The 12,902-nt window shown below is 37.5% G+C and overlaps 1 protein-coding gene across 6 annotated transcripts in view; it reads right to left on the bottom strand.

The window, feature by feature from the left end:
• LOC128689963 (major facilitator superfamily domain-containing protein 8) overlaps positions 1-12,902 on the bottom strand; it is a 76,377-nt gene that overhangs the window by 9,522 nt on the left and 53,953 nt on the right. For 5 of the 6 annotated variants that reach the window (XM_070088548.1, XM_070088546.1, XM_070088545.1 and 2 more), the window contains 3 exons: positions 8,517-8,644; positions 3,145-3,258; positions 311-510 (listed from right to left, as the gene is read on the bottom strand). In XM_070088548.1, coding sequence (XP_069944649.1) covers positions 311-510; positions 3,145-3,258; positions 8,517-8,644 — 442 coding nt within the window. The remainder of the gene's footprint in view (positions 1-310; positions 511-3,144; positions 3,259-8,516; positions 8,645-12,902) is intronic. The other variant, XM_070088547.1, reaches the window with a different exon arrangement.

Here is a 12,902-nt window from a genome sequence, read left to right on the forward strand (position 1 = left end):
TAAGAACAAAAGTAATGGAAATGTCAATCCCCTCAGTAGGTGAGCCTTTATTTAGAGCTACTGTGTTTTAGACCCTTGACTAATTAGCACTCAACATAATAAAAAAAAATTCCTATTTTAAGGAAACATTGTAGAAGTAAAATGGATATTAAGATAAAAGGAAAAAATCTTAAAATTTATTAGTGAAAAATATTAACTATAACTTTAAAGATGCATGTCAAAGTCTTAGGCAATAGATAATAAAAAAAACTTTTCACTGCAATTTTATTATAAATGATGAAGGTTATTTTATACTCTAAATGTGACTAACCTGATAAACACATGGGAAGAAGAGGAAGAAGTTTATAAGTCCAAGAAAAACACCAATCCAACCAGTTGATGAATACATATTCCACTCTACCCACACTTCCTCTGTCACTGCTTCTTCTACTTTGCCTTCACCAGAGAGTGTAGAATTCTTGAAGCTGGAGGTATTGTGAGCAAAGGCTACAGCTAGTGCAGTCTGTATAGCTGTTATGAAGGCCATCAAAGTTATAAGCAATACATTATGACAATGGGTAAAACTAATTTTTGCTGTTCTACAAATTTATAACTGGCATAAATAATTCACAACTATATAGTATAAAAATATAATTTACTTTATATGCTACTTATTTGATCTTATTACTGTGTATGATAAAGCAAAAAAAAAAATCCAAGCAATTCTGTTACCTTCCAACTCCTTCAGTTGTCAAAAATTATACTGTATATTGGTGCTTCCAGCTATGTGTGATGCATTGTTATGGTGCTGCATTCACAGAGGAAAACTGCCTATCATGGGTCTTTGTCATACGATGACTCATTCAGTGATGCTGTTAACCTTAAGGTAAAGGTGTGGAATGAAGAAAACACTGATGTGTGGTGCTATAGACAACAGTATCTAAAACATGCAAATATGATAGCAATTGGCACCACTGCTGATCACAGCACAAAAATCAATGACTTGTCTGTCAGATGTGGTTGTCTGAGCGTGTGATGTGGAAAGATCAATGGATAGATTTAAAAGATGGACAGAAATGACTAGATAACTACTGCATATGTACCCTTAATATATAGCAAGAGAATCAAACTAAAAAAAATATTGCTGCCTGCTCTTGATATTTTTTTCCCAAATGAATAAATAACTAATAAGAAACAAGATTTAAACCTTGAATGAAAACAAAAGAGAAGGTAGGATAAGATATCTGAATAAAAAAATAAAAAACTTGCATTTCTATTAAAATTATGGTCGTCAGAAGGTTTTATGTACATGCTTAAATGTACACTCCATGCAGGGAATGAGTACAAGCTCCTGGGCCTTGCCTCTTATTCAGTAATCAACTGGTGTGATAATTCCCTAACAGCAAAGGCTTTATTATGGTATTTACAAATAATAAGGATTTAATGTTCGGAAAACTTGTTACGAGGGATACTATACCGAATGTAAACAAAATAATAAATAGTATCATGATCAGAAATGCTTCATGAAAAATGCAAAGTGAAGAAAAACCAGATGGTTGAGAAAGCAGTTGGGAAAATTTTTGTAAGCTGGCTTAAATTATTACTGAATGGAAGCAATGTATAGTAGGTATAAAAGGTTACAGTGAAACAAGAAAGAGCATGCAAGTGCAATGTACAGTTGAAAGAAAATGAAATCTAAAACATACAGGATATCACTGAGTAAGAAATTCTACCTGATTTATTTTGCATGAGATCTCCAGCTGTTTCCAAGTTATTATCATCATACAACGAGGACTCTGAATACAGAGCTACCAGCCCTGTTTGAATTGCTGCATGTGTACACAACAAAACAATTAAACCTGGAGCTCAGAAGGCTCCTTCCTTTGGGAAATACACATATATAGTATCCAAAAGAGCACTGCCCTTATAAAACCATATACTGTAGTATGTAATCATATAAGGCAGAAGTAAATTTATTAATGTGAATAAAATCAATACTGTATTTGCATACAAATTATGTGAACAGATAATCTTCAGTACTGTACATAAAAATTAACTGAAGTTGAGATCACATTACACTAATTGTACGTGTCAACATATGTGCATGATTATATTAATAAAAAATATAAATGCCTCAATACACATTTATAAAAATGATTCTTGAAATAGATATATCAATGGCTTACATGTTTATTCCATTATCCTTATTTCTATCTTGGCTTGAGAAAGTATTATGAAACATAAAAGGAAGATGTTTTCATAAAAAAAGAAATGTACATACAAGGCAATAGAAACATACATAATAGGGCATGCAACATTAAATCTGAGAGAAGCTGGTTTGTATCTCTTGGAATATAGCAGTTCTGAGGGTGTAAATACATACAGCATATGTATACCTAAAATTTGAAGAGCTGCATATAATATGCAGAAAAAATTGGTTGTGCAAGGAGTTTCAAAATCACTGAGACCAGAATGTAATAGAATGCTGATATGTAAGATGTTTTTAAAGTTGAATGATAACATGCAGAGAATGGTAATATAATTATCCAAAAAGTATGTGATAATAATACAAATTTCATCCAAACTTTGATCCTTAAGACAATAACAGAACTGGCATGAAGATGGGTGGTAAAGTGAGAACTTAATCAGAAGTAAGAACTATGCATATGGTTGCTATCAATTGCATTTACAAAAAATCTTACTATATAGTTGCTTTAGAAAAGAGAGCTTAAAGTAGCCTGTATGCAGTTGTAAAGAGCAAGTGGCTGAGTGGAGCAAAGTTGGTCAAAAACTGAAAAACAAAGTGAGTTGCAACTTAATAATGGTCCAGGATGAAACTCTCTCTAAAGCTTCCCTTTAAATTATAGGTTAGCTGTGAATTGTTTCAGTTATGGTATTGTGACTTTATATTACAAAACCAAAGTGTTTTGGTAGTTTGTCTCAGGCTTATGTATCAATTTATAGAGAGATATTGAGTCTGGATTAATTAAAAAATAATGTTATAGGAAGGAACTACATGAATGCTCATTTAAATAAAAACTACCTACAAATAATGGTCCTCTGAGTAGTTAATAGCCTATGTTTTTCTCTCCTAAAAATTTAGTTTGGTGATTAGCAGTTTTAAATGCATGTTATATTTATTAAATCAAAGAACATATCACTTACCAGGGCCAATAATAAATCCAAGGCCTTGTGCAGCTGATGTTAATGCAACTGCAGTTGTTCTCTCAGCTGTGGTAGTGGAAGCAGATATATAGGACCGCACTATAGCAATGTTAGCTGTGAACAATGGGTAGAATTGAGCAACAGTTTACTTATGAGTGAGTCTTACAGAAAAAATCCTAAGACATAAAAGATAAAGCAATTACAGCATTACAAGTTTATGGAATAGGTGGTAAGTTACTAAATGCTGTAAAGAGCTTTTATGAGGATAGTGAGGCTCAGGTTAGGGTGTGTAGAAGAGAGGGAGAATACTTCCCGGTAAAAGTAGGTCTTAGACAGGGATGTGTAATGTCACCATGGTTGTTTAATATATTTATAGATGGGGTTGTAAAAGAAGTAAATGCTAGGGTGTTCGGGAGAGGGGTGGGATTAAATTATGGGGAATCAAATTCAAAATGGGAATTGACACAGTTACTTTTTGCTGATGATACTGTGCTTATGGGAGATTCTAAAGAAAAATTGCAAAGGTTAGTGGATGAGTTTGAGAATGTGTGTAAAGGTAGAAAGTTGAAAGTGAACATAGAAAAGAGTAAGGTGATGAGGGTATCAAATGATTTAGATAAAGAAAAATTGGATATCAAATTGGGGAGGAGGAGTATGGAAGAAGTGAATGTTTTCAGATACTTGGGAGTTGACGTGTTGGCGGATGGATTTATGAAGGATGAGGTTAATCATAGAATTGATGAGGGAAAAAAGGTGAGTGGTGCGTTGAGGTATATGTGGAGTCAAAAAACGTTATCTATGGAGGCAAAGAAGGGAATGTATGAAAGTATAGTAGTACCAACACACTTATATGGATGTGAAGCTTGGGTGGTAAATGCAGCAGCGAGGAGACGGTTGGAGGCAGTGGAGATGTCCTGTCTAAGGGCAATGTGTGGTGTAAATATTATGCAGAAAATTCGGAGTGTGGAAATTAGGAGGTGTGGAGTTAATAAAAGCATTAGTCAGAGGGCAGAAGAGGGGTTGCTGAGGTGGTTTGGTCATTTAGAGAGAATGGATCAAAGTAGAATGACATGGAAAGCATATAAATCTATAGGGGAAGGAAAGAGGGGTAGGGGTCGTCCTCGAAAGGGTTGGAAAGAGGGGGTAAAGGAGGTTTTGTGGGTGAGGGGCTTGGACTTCCAGCAAGCGTGCATGAGTGTGTTAGATAGGAGTGAATGGAGACGAATGATACTTGGGACCTGACGATCTGTTGGAGTGTGAGCAAGGTAATATTTAGTGAAGGGATTCAGGGAAACCGGTTATTTTCATATAGTCGGACTTGAGTCCTGGAAATGGGAAGTACAATGCCTGCACTTTAAAGGAGGGGTTTGGGATATTGGCAGTTTGGAGGGATATGTTGTGTATCTTTATACATATATGCTTCTAAACTGTTGTATTCTGAGCACCTCTGCAAAAGCAGTGATAATGTGTGAGTGTGGTGAAAGTGTTGAATGATGATGAAAGTATTTTCTTTTTGGGATTTTCTTTCTTTTTTGGGTCACCCTGCCTCGGTGGGAGACGACCGACTTGTTGAAAAAAAAAAAAAAAAAAAAAATATTTATAAAAATACAGTACAGCAATTAAGTATGCAAAGTGCTCTATGTTTCTTCGTGGTTTAGAAAGACACGTAAGCAAACACTATGACATATTTATTAGAAAACGTTTTGGTCCTGGGACCTTGATCACTTCTAACATACAGAGATAGAAAGACATTATATATATAGGCGGAGAGTGAGGTGTGAGTGACGCACGGTGACCTGAAGAATGTCATGTTGGGATGAGGACAGGTAGACGATGAAATCATGCGACTCCTGTGTTGTCTAAAGTCGGTACCTGACCAGCCGGGCTGTGGCTCGTACGCTGGTTTGCGTGCAGCCAGCAGTAACAGCCTGGTTGATCAGGCTCTCATCCACCAGGAGGCCTGGTCACAGACCAGGCCGCGGGGGCGTTGACCTCCGGAACTCTCTCCAGGTAAACTCCAGGTTGTTGGGTTGGTGGTGCTTAAGTATCATGTATGCCAATGTTTTTGAAATTTTGTAGTTTCCAGTGTTACGTTCTATAGTGTCGGTGATGGTGATTAGTGAGGCTTCTAGGCACTGTCGGCGTCTGAGGTCTGGTTCAGTGAGAACGAGTTGTGCCTCATTCCAGTTTATCAAGTGCCCCATGGAGTCTCTGTGGAGGACACAGGCGTACCTTACATCGTCTCTGTTAGAGGCATTTCGATGCTCATTCATGCAGACTGCAAGATCTCTGCCTGTCTCGCCTACATATTTCTTGGGACAGAATCCACAGGGGTTAATGTAGATGCCTGCTGTAGAAGTTTGAGGTGTGGGGCTGCGTTTCGTAGTGAGGTCTTTGATAGATGATGTGTTTATGGTGGAAACGTTAATGTTACTCATAGCAAGTGCCCGGCGAGTATTCCTGGCAACATCACCACATGGGAGTACTATGAACTGCTTAGGGGGCTGTTCCATGGGCGGTTTGTTGAGAATAGCTTGTGCCTTGAGTCTGCAATCTCGGATGAAGAAAGATGGGAACTGAAGACGTGTAAAGGCTTGTGTTACGTAAGCACATTCTTCTTCAAGAAAACAAGGGCTGGAGATGTGAAGAGCTCTCAAGAAGAAGCCAATGTGGACTCCTCTTTTAGTGCAGGTGTCTTGGTGTGAATAAAAGTGTATAAGATCGTCCTTGTTGGTAGGTTTTTTACACACTTTGAAGAGAAGTTTGTCACTGTCGGGAGATCTGCACAGGAGAACGTTGAGGAAAGGAAGTTTTCCATTGTTTTCGAGTTCAAGTGTAAACTTTATTGATGGTTTGGCTGCATTGATCTTGTTGAGAAGGGCCTGGATATTGAGACGTCTCGGATAAAAAACCAATATATCATCGTGTCTTAGCCAGGTAACGGTGTTGGGAATGAGGGTGCTGAATTTCTCTGTCTCTAGGTTTTCCATGAAGAGGTTGGCAAGCACAGCACTGAGCGGGCTGCCCATTGCCATCCAAAAGCACTGTTTGTAACAGCTGTCCTGATTCTTGAAGAAGTTGAAATTAGCACAAAGATCCACTAGATTGATGAAATCTAGAAGAGGTAAAGGGAAGTCATGGTTTTCAGTGAGCCTCTGTCTCAGAATGTTGATTGCAGCATCAGTAGGAACGTTGGTAAAGAGGGCTGTGACATCGAAGGAAGCCATGCTTTTGTTTTTAACATTCAGGTTGGAAATTCGGGAGAGAAGGTCACCTGAGTGTTTGAGGTGGGGTTGACTGATGGTGCCCAGAAGCGCTGGGCACCATCAGAAGTGATCAAGGTCCCAGGACCGAAACGTCTTCTAATAAATATGTCATAGTGTTTGCTTATGTGTCTTTCTAAACCAACTTGTCGGTATTTATTACCAAGGTTTATACCATGTTTCTTGGTATACTTTTGAAGACACAAAGGCAGCATTTATGCTTCTGTACATAATGACAGGTTCAAACCCTCAATTTCATCAACCTCAAATCCAGAAATCTTTCATAACTGACATTTTAAAAGAATTATATTTAATAAGATTACCAAGCCTTCAAATTCTGTGGGTGAACCATCATCCACACCAGAGAAGAGAGACTTCTACAAGCTCATCCTCTAGCCAAGTCATTTCTATGTAGCTTCACTTGAATAATAATAAAAATAATTAATAATAATAATAGTAATAATATGTTATCCATGGAGGCAAAGAAGGGAATGTACGAGAGTATAGTGGTACCAACACTTCTACATGGGCGTGAAGCATAGGTTGTAAATACTGAAGAGAGGAGGAGGCTGGAGGCAGTGGAGATGTCGTGTCTAAGGGCAATGTGTGGTGTAAATATTATGCAGAAAATTCGGAGTGTGGAAATTAGGAGGTGTGGAGTTAATAAAAGCATTAGTCAGAGGGCTGAAGAGGGGGTTGTTGAGGTGGTTTGGTCATTTAGAGAGAATGGATCAAAGTAGAATGACATGGAGAGCGTATAAATCTGTAGGGGAAGGAAGGCGGGGTAGGGGTCGTCCGCAAAAAGGTTGGAGGGAGGGGGCAAAGGAGGCTTTGTGGGCGAGGGGCTTGGACTTCCAGCAAGCGTGCGTGAGCGTGTTCGATAGGAGTGAATGGAGGTGAATGGTATTTGGGACCTGACGAGCTGCTGGAGTGTGAGCAGGGTAATATTTAGTGAAGGGATTCAGGGAAACCGGTTATTTTTATATAGCCAGACTTGAGTCCTGGAAATGGGAAGTACAATGCCTGCACTTTAAAGGAGGGGTTTGGGATATTGGCAGTTTGGAGGGATATGTTGTGCATCTTTATACGTATATGCTTCTAAACTGTTGTATTCTGAGCACCTCTGCAAAAACAGTGATTATGTGTGAGTGAGGTGAAAGTGTTGAATGATGATGAAAGTATTTTCTTTTTAGGGATTTTCTTTCTTTTTGGGTCACCCTGCCTCAGTGGGAGACGGCCAACTTGCTAAAAAAAAAAATAATAATAATATTAATAATAATAGTTCATTTCAGCATGATACAATGTGTGTACAGAGAATGACATTTGAGTGTACATGCCAAAAGCCCCTATATATGACTCACGAAACTGTAATGACACGATTGCAAACAAACCATACCATGGGTGGGGATAGAATCCACAGCCAGAGAATCATAAAACTCCAGACCGATGCGTTAGGTCTGGAGTTTTATGACTCTCTGACCACGAGTTCTATCCCTGCCTGTGGTATGGTTTGCCCCTATATATGCAGAACATTTCAGGCAAAATTAAGACTAACTTAAGATTAATAAGACAATAACAATAAAGTATAAATTTATGGCTTTAACAAGTTTTAACTGAGAGGAATTACGGGTTTGATTATTTACCTAAAGGGGACACAATCAACTGTTTAACGATTGAGAGTGTTACAGACAGTGAGAGTAAGTTTATATTGTTTATAATGTTTTACATATGTTTGTGACATGGAGAATATGCATATATAGTTTTTACATACATATTTAGTTGATACTAGAATACATTAGGGAGATAAGGTGTTTTCTAATGTAGTTTTGAAAATGCTGGCTGAGTCAGTGATTCTGGAGATTTCTGGCAGAGAGAAGAATTAGAATGACAAGAGGATAACTAAGTAAAAAATTACAGGCAACATTTGTTGAATTTTTGTGGACCATTGTGACTGCAATATCAGTGCTTCATGGAAAGACAACTAAGGGGTGAGTGATGCTGAATGTGTCTTCATTCTTTGGAGCAGTAAATCCCAAAAACAATCTCTGTCTGTGTTTGAAGTGAGGTGGATGTGATTGTTTGTGGTGTATACCACTGTACTCAACATACCTGAACTCATGCCCACAAGAAAGCGAGACAAGATCATGACAATCCGTGCTGAAGATCCAAACACACTAAGAATGGCATAAATGCCATTGCCTATAGTGAAGGTTACCAATGTAAACAGGAAGGCACCTCTGGAAACACAAAAAATTAATAAGATTTTTTATTAAGAAATCATACATAGGTACGCAAAAAAAAAAAAAAAAAAAAAAAAAAAAAAAAAAAAAAAAAAAAAAAAAAAAAAAAAAAAAAAAAAAAAAAATTGAAACACTTGAGTGTTTCTGTGTGTTTACTCACATATTTTCAGAGGAACTGTAAATGGTTATAACTATGAGCATAATTTTTAAAGGGGTGGACCAGTAAGCCAGTGGAAGGTCTCTGTCAGATGACCAAAAGCTTTATCATCTAAGACCTGCATCAGGAAACACTTGTCCTGTTTCCTGACCTAAGAGGAACTATGGTAGCTCTTACACAGATGCATGCAAATTTACAAAAGCATACAAGTGTTTTGGTTGTTCCTTTTTTTAATAGTAGTTTTTCATATTAGTCAAGCATTTTATAGTGCTTTCTGCCCATATATAGTAGGGCCTCTCTTATACGGCATGTTAAGTTCAAGGCTACCGCCGGAAAGCGGTCATCGCCAGAAAGCAGAACACCATTTTTTCCACATATAAATGCATATAAATGCCAGATAACAAGTTTACACTAACATATATTAAGTTAGCAATAGAACTAGGCATTAAAAGCAATAAAAAGTAAAATCCACACACAGTACACTCATTACTTACTTTAAAATATTTGTAGCATTAATGTAGGGTTAGACATGAGTAGCATTTATTGTAAAAAGCCAGGTGTGGTAGGTATGGTAACCAGCCAGACCACCCCACCCACACGTAATATACTACTACATTTAAAGCGCCCCAGAGTGATAAAATGCATATATAGTATATTCAGTACTTACCTTAAAATATTTGTAATCTTAATGTAGGGTGAAAGGTGAGCAGTATTTATTTGTAGGAAGTCAGGTGTGGGAGGTATGGTAGCCAGCCGGACCAGGTCACCCAACCCACATGTAATATGCTATGACAATTAAAGTGGCCTAGAGTGATAAAATGCATATACAGTACACTCATCACTTACCTTAAAATACATATTTGTAGTCTTAATGTAGGGTGAAAAGTGAGTAAACAAGGTTAATCAAACAAATGAGAGAGAGAGAACAAGTAAATGAAAGAGGAGAGAGACGTGAAGTTATGTAAACAAGCAGATGAACACGTCTGGTTTTGGTTCATACACATAGCATCTCACATTAATGTTAATTTATTCTACTGTGGGGTGTATTTATCATGTTTATATGTTACGTAGCATGTTTATTATATAATTTTGAAAAAAATATCATAGATGGATTAATTTATTTATTTATTTATTTATTAACAATTTGAGCACACATACAGAGGTACAAAAAAATACAGATAAGAGCAGCATGCCAAAGCCACTTATACTATGCATAGCATTACGGGCTGGCTTAAAATTAACTTAAGATTAACTAAGCAATGATGAAATCAGTGATAAAACATTAATGTAAACAGATTACTATAAAGCACAAGTGAGTATTACAAAGACAGGTCATATGGTTGCATGCATTGTTGTACATTCAGTCGTATGGAGTATTCTGTTAGGTAGTGTATTTAAAAAATAATAAAGTTAGATTGGGTTTTAGGTTTAACATTTATGTGATATAATTGTGAGAAACATTTAAGATATACAATTTATAAGGTTCAGTTATTCAGTATTTATTTGGTTTTGGGTGAGTAAGTGATCTTTGAGAAGAGACTTGAATTTATAAACAGGTAGTGTTTCTTTTATATTTACAGGTAATGAATTCCAGATTTTAGGGCCTTTTATGTGCATTGAGTTTTTGCATAGTGTGAGATGGACACGAGGAACATCAAAGAGTGATCTGTGCCTTGTGTTATGGTCATGTGTTCTGTTGAGGTTGGCAAGGAGATGTTTGAGGGGAGGGTTAATATCAGAGTTAAGTGTTCTATGTATGTAATAGGTGCAGTAATAAGTATGGATGTTTTGTATGGTGAGTAGGTTTAGTGTATTGAATATTGGTGGAGTGTGCTGCCTGTAGTGAGAATTTGTTATCATTCTAACTGCAGCCTTTTGTTGGGTAATTAGTGGTCTGAGATGGTTAATTGTTGTTGAGCCCCATGCACAAATTCCATAGGTGAGATAGGGGTAAATAAGAGAGTGATATAGGGCCAGGAGGGCTGACTGTGGAGCATAGTACCGTATCTTCGATAGTATGCCTACAGTCTTGGAAATTTTCTTAGAAATTTGTTGTATATGTGTATGAAATTTGAGTCTATTATCAAGGTGGATTCCTAAGAATTTTCCCTCTGTTAGCTTTGTGATAGGTGATCCGTTTATCATTATGTTAAGAGGGACATCTGTAGCTCTGTTACCAAACTGAATGAAGTAGGTTTTGTCAATGTTTAGTGTAAGTTTGTTAGTCCTCATCCAGGTAGATATTTTCTGTAATTCGGTATTTACAGTATTGGCTAGCGTGACTGGGCTCGGGTGGGAGAAGACGTATGTAGTGTCATCTGCAAATAGTGTGGGTTTGAGTAATTGCGAAGCATTTGGTAGGTCATTTATGTACGTATAGGAGAAAGAGAAGAGGGCCAAGGACACTTCCCTGTGGGACACCAACTGTAATTGGTTGTGCAAAGAGTTTGCCCCATTTGCGTACACATATTGGCTTCTGTTGCTGAGGTATGACTTGAGGTAGTTGAGGGAGTGCCCTCTTATACCATAGTGTGACAATTTTACGTGGAGCAAGTCATGGTCAACTGTATCAAAAGCTTTACGTAAGTCAATGAAGATCCCCAGTGGGACTTCTTTTTTCTCTATTGCAGTGTATATATGTTCTAGCATGTGTATAATAGCATCATTAGTATTTTTATTAGGCCTGAATCCAAATTGGCAGGGGTTGAGTATGTTTTGGGAGATAAGGTAGGAGTAGATTCGTTTATGAATTAATTTTTCGAAGATTTTTGAGAGAGGGTGTAAGTTGGATATTGGCCTATAGTTATTCAACTCTGTTTGGTCTCCTCCTTTGTGGATCGGGGTGACCCTTGCTATTTTGAGAACTGTAGGGAAGGTGGAGGATTCAATGGATTTGTTAAAGAGTGTTGCAGTGATTGGTGATAGCACTTGTGACACTTTTTTGTATATAAAGGGTGGTAAGGTATTTAAATCTCCTGCCTTGTTTTTTAGTGCGTTGATAATAAGGGAGACTTCGTATGGGTTAGTCGGAGCTAGGAACAGTGTGTTCGGGTAGTTGCCGGTGAGGTAGTCATTTGGTGGGGTATCTGAGCTTGGGATTTTATTGGCAAGGTTTTGTCCTATAGTGGAGAAGAAATCATTGAGTCTGTTTGCTGTTTCTGTTGGTGGGAGTTGGGGTTCATCTGATTTTGCTAATTTTATTTCGCTATTTCATGATATCTTTTTTGTTCCCAGAATTTCTGATAGGGTTTTCCAGGTCTTTTTTATATCACCTCGTAAGTTGGATAATCTGTTCTCATAATACAATTTTTTTGCCCTTCTTATCAGGCTGGTTAGGATTGACGAGTAACGTTTTGTTTGGTCTCTGGTTATGTGACCCATTCTGTACTGTTTTTCATATTGGTGTTTTGTATTTATGGATTTGAGAATGCTGGGTGTTAGCCAGGGACTGTTCAGTCTCTTAGCTGTCATCTGTTTATTTTTTTTAGGGCAGTGCTTGTTATAGAGGTATTGGGTCTTTTTTAGAAAATTATTAATACATTCGTCAATATCTGTATATGACATTAATGCGCCTAAGACACACTTAGTGATTTTAATGTGTACCTGCATGCCAGCACAGTGTGTAAGTTTATTTAGGTACAGGTACACGTAAGTATAATTATCAGAGTATGTACATTTTTTTTTTTTTTTTTTTGAACAAGTCGGCCGTCTCCCACCGAGGCAGGGTGACATAAACTATATAAAATCGTAAGAGGTGACTAAAATGAAGGGAGCAAGGGGCTAGTAACCCCTTCTACTGTATATATTACTGAACTTTAGAAGAGAAACTTTCCTTTTGGGCCACCTCGCCTCGGTGGGATACGGCTAATGCATTGAAAGAAGAAAGATATAAAACATGAAATAACTTTAAAACACTTGAAATTCTGGAAAGTTTCCAGACATAATGAAGAGATGCGGTGCTCACGGAGAATGTACACAAACTAGGTGGGACATGGCGACTGTATTAGAGAGTCAGGTGGGGGGAGCCATATAGCGAGTTTTGGTCATAATTTGAAATGTCCGCATTAGCATATTTCTTTGCAAGTAGTACATTGAGAT

This window comes from Cherax quadricarinatus, chromosome 25, assembly GCF_038502225.1.
Source record: "Cherax quadricarinatus isolate ZL_2023a chromosome 25, ASM3850222v1, whole genome shotgun sequence".
Lineage (NCBI taxonomy): Eukaryota > Metazoa > Arthropoda > Malacostraca > Decapoda > Parastacidae > Cherax > Cherax quadricarinatus.